The sequence below is a fragment of the Anguilla rostrata genome, chromosome 4 (assembly GCF_018555375.3).
Source record: "Anguilla rostrata isolate EN2019 chromosome 4, ASM1855537v3, whole genome shotgun sequence".
NCBI classification, from domain to species: Eukaryota; Metazoa; Chordata; class Actinopteri; order Anguilliformes; family Anguillidae; genus Anguilla; species Anguilla rostrata.
In genome coordinates, this window is record NC_057936.1 from 44,631,294 (window position 1) to 44,651,385 (window position 20,092).

Below are 20,092 nucleotides of genomic sequence, written 5' to 3' on the forward strand. Positions count from 1 at the left end.
CAAGGACACTTCGACACGCCCAGGGCGGGGTTTGAACCGGCAACCCTCCGACTGCCAGACAATCGGTCTTACCTCCTGAGCTATGTCGCCTGGAAAACAAGGAAAAGTTAAATTAATGAATTAGTGAATAAAAAATTTATGAAAAAAGCAAGCAAGCAAGGCAACGTGTAATGGAACTATGTAAACTGTTATAATAACAATGAGTATTAAATGCAAGATTTGCAAAACAGTTGAAAGCAGGGAAAGGTAAGAGAGGTTTTTAAGAAAGCTAAAGTGCAATAAGTACCATAGACTGTATAAAGATACTGTGACGTCACCTATTGACTCGCCGTGGGATTGGAAAAAATGTTTTGATGCCCAGGAAGTAAGGTTTGCAAGTGCCGCCATGTCGTCCATTTGGAGCCAAAACCATATAGTTCAGTGCTCCGAACCATAGACCGGTCCGAACACAGTGTGATTGACAGTAAAAGCGGAAAAGCCATTGACCTTCAAGCTTACTTCACTTACCCATCACCTAAATTAGTTGCTGAACGAACTTGAGGTAAGCTGGCTGTCTGTTTTACGGAGCAATTTCCATCCGTGACTGTACCGTGTTATTTGATTGTGTTATATGTATGCAATTAATAATGTAATTATGTTCAGTTATGTTCAATTTATGTTTTTCTAAACATCAGTGAATATGCTTAGCTAGCATACCAGCTTGCCAGAGCTAGGTAGGCTAGCCATGGTTAGCTCATGCATTAGCAGTGTCCCGTAGAACTACTGTTATCCTAGCAAGGTTTTCGCCACAATCAGTTAGTAATGAGCCAATAACTTTTACACCACCGCCGTTTGTGGTGTTCACTCACTTGGTGACGCTAGCTAACCTTTCTGAAGTCACGTTAAACAAGTATCAATTAACACCACCAGTGATGATTAATAAGTATTTTAATAATGTATTTGCAGGCGTGAATTTCTAATTATTTGTATTTTCTTGTTAACCATTAAAAGCAATGGAGAAGAGCCAACGTCCTAATTGTCAGATTTTCTATATCCACTGCTTACAGCAAAGTGTTTGTCTGTGACTTAGTGACTGATTGATGAAGTTACACCATTGGTCGGCCGGATCACGTGTGTCATGACAACCAAATAAACAACAGTGCGAGTACAGCATTTTCTCCTCGGGCAGAGTGACAAACAGGGCAGAGGATAGGATTGCGTTACCGGAGAACAAGAAAAAAGGTAGATTTAACTTGCTAACGTTATAGTATTAATCTCGAAGATTTTCATTAAAATAAATGTCTTTTAAGTCACTATCTATCACTGCATTGGTAACACAATGGTGATTGAGCCTATTTTTATATTAATTTATACTATTATTATTATCATAATTCATGATTAAAAAACTTGGTGTCTGTGGCGACATTCCTGGGAAAAAATCACAAGCGGCGCACAGTTAGTGACGCGTTTTTCATCACCCATCAGTGGTTGGTCCGCCAGAGAGGGTAGGCGGAACTAACGCAACAGGCTCGCTCTTCAACTCACTTGTGTGTGAGCGGCGTACTGTTTTTTCCAGTATCAGCATGCGTTACAGTAACAGAGAAAGGGGGGTTGGGGGAGTTATGGAACCCTAAAAAGTTTTTGTGTAACATGAGAGATCATATTATTTGTTGATGTAGATTTCGTATTACATTTAATGACAATGTAACTTTACTAAATTATATAGCTATGTGCACAGCTAACGCTAGCTACCGGACCATGTCAAGAAAGACAACATTAGTTTAGACAACGTTGCGCACAGTATCGATCTCTCATATCAGGTAACGTTGCGTTAGCTAGCTAGCTAATGTAATTAACACAATCAAATGTCGGCTAACAATTAGAAAAAAACGCTAGCTAACGCTACCGACCGGTACCGACCTCGCAAACCGTCTCTCGAATGCAATGCTACCTTGTTGCAACGTTGCAGTGTAGCTAACTTAAGGCCAGTTCAGATCAATGATTCGCAACGAGACTGGGTGCAACTTGCAAAATTCCAAGACGTCTGATTGTAAACGTTCTAAAACTGCACTTGGCGATTTGACAAGGACGGTCTTTTAAAACCTCAGGGCAGGCAACAGCTCTGCTACTAGCCAGTTCACACCGCTGCAATTTTCTCTGCAACATTCTAAAACCGTTTCGCCTCCTTGCGAATCATTGATCTGAACTGGCCTTAACTTTACTGTAATTTACATTGCCATCGAGTTCATCAATATATCATAATGATCGGAATAAAGCCGGAGTATGTGGAGCAGAGCCGGGTCTGATTTCTGAAGACGTCATGCAGGAGAAAACGAAATAAAAGAATACGGCAGTATGGATTAGCATTGTTATTATTTTATTACACTTCCTCATATGTTCCTTCAGCCTTTATACCCTTTTTGATGAAATCTCCTTTGTTTTTGTTTTATTCTTCTTGTTCTGATTGCTAATTTAACACCCAGCTCAGCTTTATTCTCGAACAGTTTAGCTAGCAAAACCAGAAACACCAGCTGTAACATTTTGCAAGGCAGTTGTTTCAAAAATACCACACAACAATCATTCACGAAAAAGACTGCTTATTGTGCACGAGATACATAATTGCACGAGCCACAGCGAATCCTGCAAATTCTTCTCTGCAGTGTAAAGATGTTCATACCGGGCAAAAGGTGGATAAAGAACGTTTGCAGAAATTGATCATCACTAATTCTACCCCAGGTTTGCTACGGCATTTTAATCCGCTCGGCAGTGTAAAGACATCTTGAGTTAGCTAATGAGTATGTACATAACGTTACTTTTATAACAACCGTTTTTTATTCAGTAAATAGTAAGTGTTATAGTTGGCGTGCCAACTGACTGACGTCACACAGGCGACACTGGTTGGATCCGGGGAAGTGGACCCTTCTATGGGAAGTGAGGTCCAAAAACACACCTGCAATTACCGCTTCTCGCCATTGGCACCGCCATAGAGAACGAAACTGAAATCTTCGAGATTGTCACTTTAAGTTAGATACATTTTACTGTTTAAATAAACATTCGCAATGTATTCTGTATTGATGTTCATGACCAACTAATTATTATTAATATTATAATATATTCTGAAATAATGTTCGAGCTAATGTTAGCTAGGTAACGTGAACGTTAGCGATCTCAGTGAATCATAATACCGGTAACGTTACTTCAATAAACGTCTGTAAAATAATTGCCAACGATGTTTATATAAGCTATGTATTAAAATATTCCTGATTGCATTTTCAGATGAGTTTGTTAAAATATTTCTCCAAGAAGAGAAAGATGCTTTCGATGAGGAAGATAGTCAGGTAGAGTGAGAGCACCTATTATCGACCACCTTCGTTCGACAGACAGGAAAACGTAAACAGATTTGCAGCTATATATGAAATAGGCGAAATATCGGTAACAACCTGTACCTAGTTATGTAGGAAAAAATGTCCTTGTTATCCTCCAGTGGTTATTTTTTCAGTTCTTTCGCGATTTTCTTCAGTGCCGGCAAATAAGTCAGAGGTGGCGCTAGCTTTTGGTTACTAAGGGGACGTGTATCGACCACCCCATATAAATGAATGGAACTTGACATAAATTTGCTAGCATAAGTGTCCTGTCTTGCGTATTTGAGGTTAATATGAGAAAGGGTGGTCGCTATCGGCACATCCAGGAATCCGTACATATTCAAAAATGAAGCCTGGTTTTGGCCCCTTGATAAGTACATGCGTTAGTTACAAACAGAAACGGTGCATCTACAGGTAGATGTTCACAGCTGGGTTCCAAGAATCAAAATAGTCAAAATGACCCTGTAAGCAGGGCGGAGTTAGGGAGGAGACACCATTATGTTATATCATTGCCCCCAAAGTTTTGAAGAAGCCCATCAATAGTCGGTGACATTTAGGATTTGGGAATAGCCGAAGTGAAACATAATGTAGACCAGGGGTGGCCAACCCAGGTCCTGGAGAGCCGCATGGTCTGCTGGCTTTTGTTTTTACTCGGCACTTAATTGATCGATTAAAGCAGTTGATTACACAGTTAACTCACCTCACCTGGTTTCTTTTGTCTAAGTGGTTGTTGTATTTAAGGTGAAAACAAAAACCAGCAGACCCTGCGGCTCCCCAGGACCAGGGTTGGACACCCCTGATGTAGACGGTTAGGATACATCTGGTAAACGCATTTAGGCCTGGAGATGCTTGCAGTAGGCATGGTTGGGGGAGGACATAGACACGCACGTGACATTTAGTTTTTCGAGAGATGTACTGGAACAGCTAAGGTTAAGGGTATTTTTGAATTGTTTTAAAATTGTATTGGTGATCTGTAAAATGGTGTATTTCAAACTATTTTTTAGCTATCACATGAATTAACCCTTGTGTAGGGACAAAAAGCTATTTTATGGTAGGTTAGCCTCTGTGAATAACGCATTTTCAAATACATAATAATTTTTTTGCACAATAACAGGGGGCCACCGAAGAAGTTGGAGACAATGAAAGTGTTATTTTATGTATGGTTTATTCAGGAAACAAAAGGTTTGAGTGTGAAGTAATCAAAACACAGCCTGTGAATTCCGTTGAGTAACTCTTATTTCTTATTACAAGTGATGCAAAACCTACAGTTATTCTCAATCAGAATTTGATACATGGTACTTTTGTCACATGTATCAGCAGTGTGTAACCTAATCATTCAGGTCATGGCAAAACTTTTATAATGAGAAAGAAAACATTGGTTGTAAGCACATTCATTGGAGTCATAAAAGAAGGTTGTTATAATTATTACTTACATTTTTAGTTCTGTAAATGGTTTTAAGTCAAAACTGCACATGTCAGGTGCCATAAAGGCATGTTTGGTATCTATAAACAGCAAAATTTTGGAATGTAAATTTTGGACCTGTACAATTACACAGATTGTAGTAAAATGAGGTATTTAAAACAATAGTTTTGGCCAGCAGAGCTTGTGCTTTCGACACATTGTGGTGATGGGGTGCTCAGGTTAACGGTAAGCTAACCCCTCTTTGAGATGGGGCCATATGGTAAACACCACTTCAAATTTCCCATGGGAAGAATGCATTAGGATTGTTTTTTCAGAATACTGTTACAATCCTAAACTAAGTTTGAATGTATTTTCAACACTCCATGTAGGAAAGAAAATATTGGTTGTTAGCACATTCATTAGAGTGTAATAAAAGAAGGGTTTTGTATTACTTACATTTTGAATCCTTTAAAAGGGCTTTAAGTGAAAATTGTACCTGTTAGGTGCCATATAGACGTTTGATATGTATAGACAGCAAAATGTTTGCATGGTTTTAAAATTGTATTGGTGAATTACACAGATTACTGTAAAATGGTTTATTTAAGCATATTTTTTAGCTATCGCCCACATTGACCCCATCATGTAGGAACAACTGGATGTTTTATGGTAGGTTAGCATCAGTGAATAACACATTTTCAAATACATAATACATGTTTACGCAATAACAGGGGGCCACAGAAATAGTTGGAGACAATGAAAGTGTTGTTTTATGTATGGTTTCTTCAGGAAACAAAAGGTTCCAATGTGAAGTAATCAAAGCACAGCCTGTGTAATAAAATACAAAGATCTTATATATTGACTATTGGAATATAACCAGGGTTTTACAGGCAATGCAAAACCTACAGTTATTCTCAACCAGTGTTTGATATACAGCACTTTTGTAGACCATTTGTCACCTGCATCAATAGCATGTAACCAAATCATTCAGGTCATGACAAAACACATTTAGCTCGTGTATATATATATATATATATATATATATATATATATTAGTAGTCACATACATTTATAAAGGTATTTCTTTTGTTTTTATTTTCTTTTCGTTTTATCTTAGTTGCATATCATTTTAATTTATTTTACTATTTATCATTAAACATATTTGTTTGTTGTTTGAATTGGTAGCAGAACCATTAAGATAAAAGAAAAAAAAGTTTTAGTTAACCATACACTTACTGATATTTTTGTGCTTCATAAAACAACGATATGAGCTATTGATATGGCTCAATGACGTGGTTAATCTCTACAATCAAGCACATAATGTAAGAGTGTATACTCGAACACATTTTTTAGTAAGCGAAAATGATTTTTAACATATAAGCCATGCCATATCCAGCCCCAAAGTTTGACATTTCCCGATATTAAGTCTTCTGAAAAAAATGAGGGGATGCATAGGTGTTATTTATTGGATAAACCAGTTTAATCTGTAAAAACTGAGGGTAGTGTAGACAACAATGTACTGTGGGCCCGAAGAGTTAAATTCACACACAGCATGTGGCAAGGCATTCATACTATCACGGATTACAAAAGCTCCAACACCTGTTCCACTGTCCACAATGCTTCCCTCCCAGACAAGCTAAATCTTTTCTACGCCCGCTTCGACCAGGGCAATACTGACCCAGCCACCAAAACCCCCACCCATCCAGGAGACCATGTGCTCACTCTGACCATCACAGAGGTCAGAGGATCACTACACAGAGTGTAGGCTGCCTTCTGTGTGCTCAGAAGGGTCCTCCGGGAATGCCCCGACCAGCTGACTGAGGTCTTCACTACAATATTTATCTCACTGTCCCAGTCCACAGTCCCCACATGCTTCAAGACCACCTCTATCATCTCTGTCCCCAAGAAATCATCACCCACATGTCTGAATGACTACCGACCCATAGCACTCACCCCCGTTGCCATGAAGTCCTTTGAGAGACTGGTCCTGGCCCACATCAAAGACACTATCCCCCCCACACTCGACCCACATCAGTTCGCCTTCCGTCCCAAAATGTCTACAGAGGACACCATTGCCACTGCCCTGCACTTTGCCCTGACCCACCTGGAACACATAAACACATACATCCGGATGCTGTTCATAGATTACAGCTCAGCTTTTAACATCATCATCCCCTCCAAGCTAACCACCAAACTCCTCTCCCTTGGACTTAACCCCCCCCTCTGTAACTGGACCCTGGACTTCCTGACCAACAGACCTCAGTCTGTTAGGTTAGGTAACCTCACCACCTCCACACTGACCCTCAGCACAGGTGCCCCTCAAGGCTGTGCTCTGAGGCCCCTCCTCTACTCCCTCTTTACCCACAACTGCCTGCCAATTCACCAACTCAATCTCAATTGTAAAGTTTGGGGACGACACCACAGTTGTAGACCGAATCACTACCAACGACGAGACCGCCTACAGGGACGAGATCCTGCACCTCACATCATGGTGCACCTCCAACAATCTCGTCCTCTATGTGCAGAAGACGAAGGAGCTGATCGTGGACTTCAGGAGGTCAAAAAGCTGCAGCCATTCCGCCATATATATCAACGGGGTCGAAGTGGAGTCTGTCCCCAGCTTCAAAAAATCAGCGAGGACCTCTCCTGGACATTAAATACCCGCATCCTTGTGAAGAAGGCCCAACAACACCTGCACTTCCTGAGGAGGCTGAGGAGCACCCGCCTATCTCCCAAAATACTCTCCAACTTCTACCGCTGCACCACTGAGAGCATCCTGACCAGCTGCATCTCAGTGTGCTACAATAACTGCACATCAGCAGACCAGAAAGCCCTGCAGCGGGTCGTCAAGGCGGCCCAGCATATCACCGTACCCAGCTCCCAGCCATAAAAGACATTTATCACAAACACTGCCTGCGCAGAGGTCTCAGCATCAGCAGAGACCCCACCCACCCCAACCACGGCCTGTTCTCCCCCCTGCCCTCTGGGAGGCGCTTCAGGAGCCTCAGAGCTCGCATTACCAGGCTCAGAAACAGCTTTTTCCCCCAAGCTGTTACCCATCTGAACCTGGCTACCCGCTGAACTCTACTCACCCACTTACACACACACACACACCCCTTCAAGCTGAGCCCCCCCGAACCCTACACCACACACATACACACTCCCCTCCATGTTCTTTCACCTACCAACACTCACACCCTGATCCCTCCCCTCTGCCCCCCCCCCCCATCTCTGCACTTTGCTGAATCTCTTTTTGCATTACTGCCATGTTTACAATGCCATTTGCACAGCTCTATTACAAATACCTCAGATATAGTCTACACCGATCAGCCACAACATTAAAACCACCTGCCTAATATTGTGTAAGTCCCCCTCGTGCTGCCAAAACAGCTCTGACCCATCGAGAGTTTTTAAAATCATGTGGAAATAATGCACCTAACAATATCTTAGCTTTTTATAGCCCTGTAGCAACTAATAATGTAATAAACTACCAATAGTGTAATAACTCCAAATAATGTAATCCATTTCAAATTTTTTATGTAATAAAAACCAACAATGTAATAAGTAGTAGTAGTAGTAGTGTACTTTATAAATCCCGGGGGGAATTTGCACTGTTGCAGCATCAAAGACAACAAAGTAACACAATCAGATACAAATTTACAGTAGATACAAAATATTAGATACAAATATACAGTAGATACAAATATATACAGAAATCCAAATATACCAGAGGACACCCTTCAGAGGTGGAGTCCATGCCTCAATGGGTCAGAGCTGTTTTGGTGGCATGAGGGGGACCTACACAATAATAGGTAGGTGGTTTTAATGTTGTGGCTGATCTGTGTATATTACCTCATTCAATGCAAGTTTGTAAATATGCTGATATTATTGTGTTTTTATCTGTACTTATTTTATGCTATGCATGAAGCCGCAGCCTTCACCAAATGGCTATAGCATATAACCAACCATGCTATTTATCGATTGTAGTTTAATTTTTAAATTGAGTAGAATAACACAAATCCTAATAACCAAAAGGTTGTACAAATACCCAGGGAGAGGATTATATTAGGAGCCTTTAGTGAGTGAGTTTTTCAAATGAAAGACACACATTTCTCAGCTCCAAGAACACGTTTTATCCAGCGACAAAAAACACACAAGCGTAACGGTTGCAGACTCAAGCAGCAAATGATACTTGCGGATCTGAAAGAAAACGGTTATGGATACATAGTAAGGCATCACAACTAATGCCAGCACTGTGATTTTTTTGAGCTAGAGGAGTATTATTTTCGGGAGAACTTTGACAAACTACAAGTTTGTTTAATCCAGTTTTTGGGCAAGTACTAATGTTTGCGCTGCAAATGGAACACCCGGATGTGACAAAGGCAAAAGCTAAAACCATATCATTGTCCATTGTGTTAGAAGAACGGTATATACGACAAAGACGGGGTGAGATTATAGTGAACGTACCGGAGATGGAGAAATGCGTACTACTGGCACTTAAACTCAAAGTTTGTGCAAATTTGACTAATGTACTTTCTATGTCCCTATCAAGGTCATTGATATAAATTAGGAAGAACAGTGGCCCCAGCACCAATCATTGTGGGACACTTCCAACAGTTCCCTGCTCAGATAATATCCCTCCTGCTACTTTTCTTTGTGTTCTACCATGTTCTAAATCCACTCTGAATTATGTCCTCTAATTCCTACTGTCTTCATTTTACTAAACAGTCTCTCATGAGTTACCTTATGCCTTTTGGAAATCTATGTAGACAATATCATAATCATTGTTATAATCAAAACACTTGGTAACTTCTTTAAAAAATACCAGAATGTTCATCAGACATGATCTTCCCTTGTGAAAACCATGCTGGCTATGCATTATGATGTTATTTTAAAGAAACCCTTCTAAATAGTCTCTAATGATAGAATTCATTATTTTACATGTTATGCAAGTTCAACTGAGAGGCCTGTAGTTTCTTGGATCAGTACTGTCCCCTTTCCTCTAAATTGGTATTATATTACCTTGCTTCCGGCCCTCAGGTATATTTCTCCAGTTTCTAAAAACTGTCTAAAAATACCTGCCAGTGGTTATAAGATGATCTCACCTAACTCTTTGAGTACTCTTTAGGATATGCCATCAGAGCCTGCTGCCTTATTTGTCTTTAGTTTATGTAATTTATCCAGTGCTTCTTTATTCTCTCTTATATCTCAATATCTACTAAGAAATTGTGAGGACTGAATACCTTCCTATTATTATTAATCTATTATCTATTATTAACATATCTCGTAAAACCCTCAACAAAAGAACTATTTAAGTCATCAGCAATGTCTTTATTCTTATAAAGGAGTGTTAATTTATTTTGCTCCTGACATCTGCCTTCACTTTCCTTTTCCTACTATAGTATCGAAAGAAATGTTTAGGACTACTTTTTGCATATAGGACACTTTGCCTTTCAAAGAGCCTCTTAGCTTAGTTTTTTAAACCTTTGCACACATTAAAATATTCACCCTTATTACTCTCAGTGCTGTCATTTTTATATATCTTATACAGTTTTTTCTCAAACTCTCCTGTTTGGCTTTGTTCATCCACAGGGGAGATTGCTTCTTTAATTTACTTTTCCTTACCTTAGGAATAAATTTACATTGTGCCTCAAGAATAATCCTTTTGAACCTGTCCCACATTTTATTCAGTTTTGCAATCAAGACGTTGCAGCCAATCTAGATTGCTTAAATTTTCTTACATCATGTTAAAATTAACTTGTCTAAAATTAAAAATTCTGCTCCTGGAGGCCTTGTTAATTTGCAAAAAGAAAAAAGAAAAAAAAAAAAACATTAAAACTAACTGCAGAATGATCGCTATCCCAAGTTCCTTGATTTCCTCTATGCTGCAAATTCTGTTGGGATCATTACACCAGGCCCAGAATTGATAACCCTCTTGTAGGCTGACTGACATACAGCGCCAACAAAGGTCATTGATAACATCTAAAAATTCCTCCTCACCTTTTCTTTGTCCTGTCATCAATTCGCAATTAATAGCAGGGTAATCAAAGTCACAAATAATAATAGTTTTACTTTCCCGACAAGCTTGTTTTATGTTAAAACTACTGTCTTAACCTGGTGGCCGGATCCCAACTATGTCTTATCCCCACAATTTATAGTAGCCTCAGGTTCCAAAAGGAGTCCCAGTGCCCCATGAACCCCATGAACCCCATGAACCTGTACCTCTTTCCTACATCAGGTTTGTGTTAAACCTCCAAATAAAACTTTGCTTCCCTCAGCTTGCATGTGGTACTACCTGTAGTATTCCAGAAAAAACGACTGTTTGCACTACTGAGGTTCTGCTCCTTATCTTTTCTGCTAGCTCCACAAATTTCTCCTGCAGAACCTGAAATCTAACCTTAACTTTGTTATTGGTTCCTATGTGAACCTTGACCACTGGATCCCTCCCCGCTCTGGCCAGGAGCTTGTCCATCTGCATAATTTTTCTGACCATCTAGCATCCAATTTCAAGGACAGTTAACTTTTTAACTGAGGTATGATTAGATTTATTTTAAAAACATTTCTTCTGGAACCAAATTTTTACTTAGTTTGCTCAAAAACATTTGAAATATTTCCCACAAAGGTTACCACAGGTACAGTATATATTGCCTACATAAGTGTTTGGATTATAGAAAGACCACCACCTTGGGCCTCCATAGAAAAGTATCAGAAAAGAGACAGATAAAAGCAAAAGGTCACGTTCCATCGTCCAAAGTATCTTATAACTGTCACTAGATTCCTCTGTGTCTACTGGGGAGGGGGATTATGCTCCCTGGAGGAGAGTAGGGGGAGTCTCTTGGTGGTGTGGAGGGTGTTCCAGTCCAGACCTTATTTAGGCATACAAAGGGAAGTGTGTAAAGTGGAAGGCTTGCTCAGGATTGCATTTAAGGGAAGTTTAAAGAAACAATCAAGGAGAATCTGCTTAACAGTTCTCCTGGTACCACTGTCAAAGGAGAATCTGCTTAACAGTTCTCCTGGTACCACGGTCAAAGGTGAATCTGCTTATCAGTTCTCCTGGTACCATAGTCTTCTCATATGAGTATTTTATCATTTGTGCATGTATAGCTGAGTCAATATGTTTATGTTTTATTTTTATTTTTTGTGAACATTCTCAAAACCAGTGTGTTATATTTTCTTTCATTGGGTCAAAGTTTTGGTATATCGCCAATTTAATATTGAAGGAATGAATGTGCAAATAGCTCCGGTTTACCTATTGTTGCAGGGGGGGGGGGGGGGCTTTAATTATTGACGCACAATTAGCTGCAGAAGGGACGTAGGCAGAACTTGGACAACTTTTGTGCTGGTAAGACGTGCTGTGATACTCTCTCTCCTTTGAATAATCTAGCGTGTTTAAAAGTAATATAACCTGGTTTAAAGTGCATGGAATTGTAAAGATACATCATTGCTAATGTTTCCTTGAGTTTGTCATTGAGATTCGTCAGAAAAACGGACATTATTGCTGTTAGATCTGTCGGAGATTTTCTCCTCAATTGCATATTTCCTAACTCGCTGCAGGTGAATGAGAGAGAGCCTGTTAACACTGTGTGTACTGATCGTGCCCCGTGCTGCTCTTTATAGGTATGTTACCATGTTACAATTGTTATCTGTGATATATTTTGTGTACTTTTATGGAAGAACGGCACTGAATGAGTAGCTTGAACTTGGAGGAAAAGGTCTGTTTTATTTATTGTGCACTTGTTATTTTTTTCATTTTGCAAAGATGTTTATGTTTAATTCTATATGTAAAGTGAAGGATAAGACCTCTAGTAAAACAAGTTACATTTTGTTTTAATGGGTATTAATGTTACTCACTTGCAATTTCTTTTGTTTTTAACATAACTCTTAATTTCAAATACACATGCAAAGGCATGCATTCTTGTCACTGTGCACTTATTTTATTTGTATTATTTTGTGTATTACAACAACAACAAAAAAGGCAGAACTTGGACAGCTTTTGTGCTGGTGAATGAGAGAGAGCCTGTTAACACTGTGTGTACTGATCGTGCCCCGTGCTGCTCTTTATAGACAATTAAAGTGCAGATCCTTCCTGAAGCCTGGTGTGACTGGTCTCCTTGAGCAACCATTCTGCAGTCGCTACACATGCATCATTCTTCTCTTTGTGTTCCTTTTATTTGTCATGGTATGTCTTTTCTTATAGAATATCTGTCTTTTTTTCTTGTTTTGTATAATGTTTACCATTCAGCATCACTGAAACTGCCTATCCTAGGTTAATGTCAACAGTCATATTCATTATAAACAGTTTTTTCCTTTTCAGTGCATCTAAGATACGTGGTTTGCATATACGCTGACCTGGGTGTGCATCTCTGCAAGGACCGGTCAATGTATTGGCCTTACATACGGTTTAGGGGTAACACCGTAATCGGGTTACCCCCTGGGAATATTGATAGGTTCACTAGCTGGAAGTGCAGCTGATCCAGGATAACTTGTTCGAGTCAGTATCCAGATTGGCCCTAGTGTTATTTTGTATAAATAATAGATGGGTCATAGTCTGGGATGTTCAGATAGTTTCACTAACCTGATGGAGTATCCTTAGTTAGGGCTCCCTGGGATAGGTTATATTAGGTACCTGGGAAAACATAATTTTTCAGGTTAAAATTGCTTCTTCTTGGTGCAAAAACATTATTTGCAAGATTCCCCGATGAGTAGCAGCTTTACCTCCCAGGATAGAAGGTCTTTGTGTCAGTGAACAATTAGATGAATGCCTGGCAGCGGTAGATAGTATTGCTCTCCGGGGTACAAGTCTTGCCACCCACCATTTCAGCATACCCCAGTCAATACACGTATGTGCAAACCCCTTTTCGCACACACATCCAATTTACATATTTATGGAGTCAGATAAACTTGGTTTCCTCATTGCTAAACATATCTAAATAAACTTCTTAATCTTTTTAATCACTTGGTCTCTTAATTCCTGTCACTCATTTTAAACGTTTACAGTTTGGTGACCCGAACGTGATTGGTTTTAAACTCTTTTTAAAACCGTTTTAAACTCAGTTATCAGTTTTAAACTCTTACAAAGGTGTAGTGGTATTGAATGGAATCTTATCTACCTTAAGTTTTTTTTTTTACTGCATGTAGCCTTATACCTGTAGCATGTTGGGCAAGTACAGTAAATTAAGCAAGAAAATTGCAAGAAATATGGCTAAGAAGGAGGAGTTAGGCTTACACGTGATTGGCTAAGTAAACATTGTGGCAAGAAGGTTATTCTCAGCAAGTAATTCCAGAGAAGCTAAAGATTTGCAGGTGCAGTGTTCAGTACACACTCAGAAAGGTCCAGCTAGTGAACAGTAATGTTAACAGGAGAAAAGTTTGATTCCGATAACACGGTCATTCGATAACAGATATATTGATCTTGAATTGATCTTGAAATATACTTGAATTAGTCAAATTGCATTATTTTTTGCTGGAAATTGTCTGAATATACTTTGTAAGAATGAGCTTGACGTCCCTCAAGAACTTGTGGTAAGTTGATGCACAGATAAGGTTAAGATGTATGTACTAGGGCTGGGCGATATGGACATAATCAAATATCACGATATTTTTGACCATATACCTCAATATCGATATTGTGATGATATTGTGGTGATGACTATTGGTACTTCCACAAAATTACACAATGAAATATTTGATAGATAATCATCAGTAATGCTTATGTAATAACTAAGTGGGTAAAGGCAAATAATAGAACAGCTAGAACAGTCAGTTAAGTTCAGAAAATTACATCACTTTACTGTAATGCTGCCTTTAAAACCAGGAAAAGACCACACACATGCCATATCACGATATTACGATACACAAAATCCCAGACGATATGTAGTGTCATATCACGATATCGATATAATATCGATATATTGCCCAGCCCTAGTATGTACTTAATATTGTTATGTAGATACATTACAGAGGATATTAAAGGGATTGTAAAACATCTTTCCACAAGTTTTGAGTAAATCCAGTCATATTTTTACTGCAGAGAGAATACACATATTCAGCAAGTACAGCTGAGGCCAAGCATTTACCCTTGGCTAAAGATATTCACTCAGTCTTTCACAACTCTGCACATTTCATGTTACCATACATTTCTTTTGGCAAATCAATTAGGACATCTACTTTGTTCACATCAGAGGTCATTTTAAAACAATCGATTAGAGACAGATTTCAGCTTTAATTCACTATATCAGAATTCTAGTGGGTCAAAGGTTTACATACACCAAGTTGACAGTCTTTTTAAACAGTCTGGAAGACTCCAGAAATTGATGTAATGACTTTTTAGAAGCTTCTGATTAGCCAATTGTCATAATTAGGAGTTAGGAGGCCCGCAAACCTGACTGAGTTACAGCAGTTCTGTCAAGAGGAATGGGCAAAAATTCCATCAAGGTATTGTGAGAAGCTTGTGGAAGCCTACCCCAAGTGTTTAATTCAAGTTAAACAATTTAACTGATTGAAATCGAACCCCTAATTTATAAAATTTGTTGTATTACCCTAGTTATTAAGTCAGAGACTAACTGCACATTGAGAGCTCAGCTCTCTTGAGATTGGCCTGGATTAGAAGTGTAACTCGCAGGTCGACGCTCTTGACATTTAAATGGGAGTCTTTGGTAAGAGGAGCTGCTCTCTTAATTAAACCCTGTATACCTTTCTTCTCCCCAGTAATTCATTGTTTGGAAGCTGCAAAATGCATGTGATCAGCAGATTATTTTCATTTGCAGTACGAAATTGTGCACATTTTTAATCAACATTATTTGTGGATACATGCACTTCTTTCTCTGCACTCGAATTCATGGCAAATATCTGCAATACATAGACTGTAAACAAAACTGAAGTGCAGGTTTTGTTTTTGCTGGTTATTCTGAAAGCTAACACGGTAGATAACAGACTGGTGTATCTTGTTTGTTAAGTGTAGACTACTTAGTGATTAAAACTGATTTTTAACGGATAAATTGAATTTGATTTAATCCCCTTAATACGGTATGAAGACGCTGTGTGTTAGGCTACTTGCCATTTGATTAGTCCGATCGTTGGCATGCTTGATAAAGGAAAAATTACTAATGAAAACAGGCTGAGATCAATGATTAGTTTAAAGGAAAGTTTTGCGCCCCAGCAATTTTCAGCTCACCAGTCGCCGCTGAATAAAACGATATGTATGTGGGAAATATTCAATCCTAGCTTAGCTGCTGACCAGCAACCTGCTGGTTTTGCTCAAGCAATCAAAGTTGCCGTTAATAATAGGGGCTGTTTATTCATCTCTCTTTAAAATGTTGCATAGATGAAATTACATGTTAATGAAATTACCTACCGTGTCCGCTTCCCAACAATCAAGACAATCAACGATATTTTTCTTTCTGTGCCTGTCTATATAAACAACTGTTCCTCCTGAGTTTTTTTCTTCAGATTTTTGATTGGTTGAGCGAGTAACTGGCTAGAGGCAACACATGGACTGGAGCATACGAAAAATGGACTGGATTGTCATAGTTATTTGTAAAACTGCCGGTCAAAATTATTTTTTTATTTACCAAAGGTGGGTGGACGCTGTCCACCCCCCAATTTAACCCCTGGTGATCAGCAATTCCTCCTGCACTGCCTCAGCTGCCAGGGTTGTCTTGAACACCCTGCCAATCCAGAGGCGCCCAGCTACAGGGAAACAATTACTCAGCACAGATAGCAGCACAAACATTTTAAACTGGTGATTCTGAATAATGTTTATCGGATGACAGTGAAGCACAAACTGACCTAGTTGTGAGAGGAACATTGACTAAGTAAAATCAAGGTGATCATAAAACTAATAATGTATTAGTTGCTAGTTGTTCATGATCGTTTCTACCAGCCACCTAGCTAGCTAACCAAATATAACTTTGAAGTCATTAGCTGGCTAATTAGCAAGAAAATGTTTTTGTTGTTTTTGTTGGTTGTTACTCATTAGCTAGACATTGGACAGCCTAGCTAGGCAGCTGACTAACATCTTTCAGAGTTAGGTTACTGCAAAACATTTTCAGACTGGACAATGATAACATGACACACGACATTAAACCTGGTCAACATTTAATGGAAACAACTGTCTGTCAAAAATAGGTGACACACCCACAAGCGGCCGATTGTGGGATGCATTAGCGGCGCCAGGCAGTGTAGCTGCATACCATCAGCTCAGTATTTTATTTTTATTTTATCTTTATTTTTATTTTTTATTTATTTTTATTCTTACTTTTTATCTTGGTTTGGTTGACTCTTACTCTTCCCTGTACCTCTCCTGTGTTTCATCTCACTGCTGTTGCTGCTAAAACACCTGAATTTTCCTCCGGGGATCAATAAAGGTTTATCTATCTATACAGTGTGGCTTCACCATAAGGAAGAGGCATCACTGACTCTACTCCTCGTTTTGACTCCCCAAATAGTAACAATTATCCCTCTAACCTTTAACCCTCCACAGACACTACCTCCGGCCCTCTCTCTGCCTCCCAGGCCATAACCCCAGCCCTCCATGTGACCCTCCCCCAGGTGGTGACATCACTAACCCATCCGCTGTGTCTCATCCTCCCAGGTGGTGAGGGGCAGTTGGGACACTCCCTGGGAGACTCCTTGCAGGACCTGTACCGGGCTCTAGAGAAGGCCAGCCTATCTCCCATGGGGGAGCGCAGGCTCTGCACCAAGCTGGAGTACAAGCGCTCCTTCATCCGCCGTTGCAATAACCCTCAGCTCAATGACAAGCTGCACCACCTGCGCATCCTCCAGAGCATGCTCAAGGTACCGTCACCATTCCATCCATCTATCCTGTTTGTCTATCTGCACATCAGTCTGTTTGTCTGACATCACTGGGGCTCTGCTGACCACACCACAGGTCATCTGTGTGCATAGAACCCCCCCTCTCCCTGGTGAGCCGTGTGCACAGGCTTGTCTCAGAGCCCCGCTGATCGCAGAACTGTGCTGCTGGGCTCCTGGGGTTCCCTACAGCTCTGATTATTTATCTCAGTGACTATTCCGGCACTTACTCTCACCAATGTTTTCTTATTATTCTTTCCATTCTGGTTATGGGCTGTGCTTCTCTGTTTGGGCTGTGGCTGTGCTGCTATCACTGTTGTTGCGTCAGGCCAAATTTGCCTGCGTGTGGTCCTCTGGCTGGCCTGGTTCTGGCTTTGGGTGCTGCTGCCTGTCTGGGTGGGGATTGGGGGGGTGTTTTGTGCTGCTCTGTGTTTGTTGTGATGTGTCATGTCAGGGGACAGGCTCCTGTTGCATTGTGGGTGAGGGGGAATGTCTACCTATCAGCCCAAGATGCTAGAGGTGCCTGCTCTGGTCCCTGCATTTTGTGTCTCTGCCTGTGGTGCGCTGTGCACTGAACTTCTGCCGTTGTCTCGTCCACCTGCTGTTGCCAGGGGCACTGTTTGTGCTGGGCTGCTCAGGGCTTCTCAGATTAACACTGGCTTTGAGTTTATATCTGTGAGAGGTGTACTGCATTTAACAATAGATGTATCTGTTTGAGAGACTTACTAAATGTAGTACTGTAATCCAGGATATATGTTTGAGGTATACTAAATCTAATATAAGTGAGGTTGCATTTTCTCCTGGACACTGTCATTCTCCCTCCTAACGGAAACCTGGACTACTTACTAGATGACTGAGGATATGAGAAAGACCAGGACAGAGTTTGAGACAACAAGAGAAGGAATGAGAAAGAAGACAGAATAAGAGGGTGATCAACAAGAGAAAGACTATAAGAGAGAAAGAGTGTGTAACCACAAAATCTGCCTGTGTTTCTGCGCCCCCTAGGAGAGGGAGGGGGAGGTAGCGATGATTGACAGCCTGTTGGACAATCCCAAGCTCACATCCTCCGCCTTCCAGGAGTGGAAGAGAATGTACGTGGAGCTGTTTGCTGAGGCAGCCCCACATCCCCAGCAGGGTGCTCACAAAGAGAGTGCCAGCAGGACCCCTGAATCTGCCCCCAGAGCCCCAACACTGTCTCACACCCACTCTTACATTGAGACACATGTGTGAGCCCTGGCAGGGTGTCCAACATTGTAAAAACCTGCGACATGCTCTCTGTACCCCGGTATACAGGCTTATTCTCTGCACCCCCTTGTATACATACACACTGTACTTGGATTGCACATACGTTACACCCCCAAAACACAAGCACAAGCTCTACTCACACTGTACACACTGTCTGTACCCCCAATACACACACACACACACCTGCCCTGTAACCACTAATACCCACGCAGCCCAATGTCCCACATGTCATCACATATGTCCCAGTTGGCTGTACCCACTCTTGTAGCTGCCATTGAAGCCGTAACCATAATTTGGTACTCTGTTATTGGACAGACTGGCTTTCAGTGGCCACTGATGAGGCCTCTTCTTCTGCCAATGATGGAGAGCAGAAAGTGGACATAACGGATAAACTGTGGGGCTCTGGTGGGACTGTGGTCATGGCTGTAGGCTGGAGGGAGAGCCTAGATCTCTGAATTGTCGTGGATTTTTTCCTCCAAAAGAGGAACTTTTCTTGTACAGAAATGGGCATTTTAAACCATAAGCAGCTGCATTTGAATAGGGCTGGGTCCCTCACAGTACTTTGTAGTGCATCTGTCTGGTTTTACCTGTGTGATTGATTGTTCTGTTTTACCTTGTTTACAGAGAATCTAGAAGAGTTTACAAACTGTCAAAAGTATATTCTGTGTATTTAATATGCGTCTGTACATATTTTCCTTTAATGACAAAGTATGTTATCTGAAAAAAATATATTAAGCATCTCTTCTTTTAGCTTTTTAAACTGAGATCCACATACCACTGCAGCTGTAAGAATGTACTAGGGTGCAAATAGGAACAACAGCTCATTGCAGGTTAGATGTCACAAGTTGTCATTGTGGAATCATACCTCCGCTGTCTGGGAATTCATCATTTGTTGCTGTAAAAAAGTGGGTGTGGCTGCCATGGCTAATCTCCATGCTGTTGATAAAAGCTGTCAGTTACTATTGGGGGGAGCTATTGTGCAGAACATTTCAGCAGGTCCATAACCCTGGTGATACAGTAATATTGCCAGTAAGAAGCTAGAGTACTTGCTGTTACTATAACAAGGTATATGCCTTGTGGGCAGGGTTGAGGATAATTCACTTCATGAATTGGTAATGTAATTTGAATTAAAAACAAGCCTTCAGGATGTAGTATTAAAATTTTATTTTGAATTACAGGAAACTGAATTTAATGAAATAACATTAATACAAATTCTACTTATTAAGTTCAACAAACATGCGTTCACCAGCTTCTAAAAATGCGCTATATGTTACAGATTACTGCAAACGATACTAAT

At 40.3% G+C, this 20,092-nt stretch overlaps 1 protein-coding gene across 5 annotated transcripts in view; it reads left to right on the forward strand.

Annotated features, from left to right (window-relative positions):
* cnksr2a (connector enhancer of kinase suppressor of Ras 2a) overlaps window positions 1-20,092 on the forward strand; it is a 323,355-nt gene that overhangs the window by 266,695 nt on the left and 36,568 nt on the right. For 4 of the 5 annotated variants that reach the window (XM_064332729.1, XM_064332730.1, XM_064332725.1 and 1 more), the window contains 2 exons: window positions 17,333-17,535; window positions 18,556-18,945. In XM_064332729.1, coding sequence (XP_064188799.1) covers window positions 17,333-17,535; window positions 18,556-18,780 — 428 coding nt within the window. In that variant the 3' untranslated portion in view covers window positions 18,781-18,945. Of the gene's footprint in view, window positions 1-17,332; window positions 17,536-18,555; window positions 18,946-20,092 lie in introns of those variants that run through there. The other variant, XM_064332728.1, reaches the window with a different exon arrangement.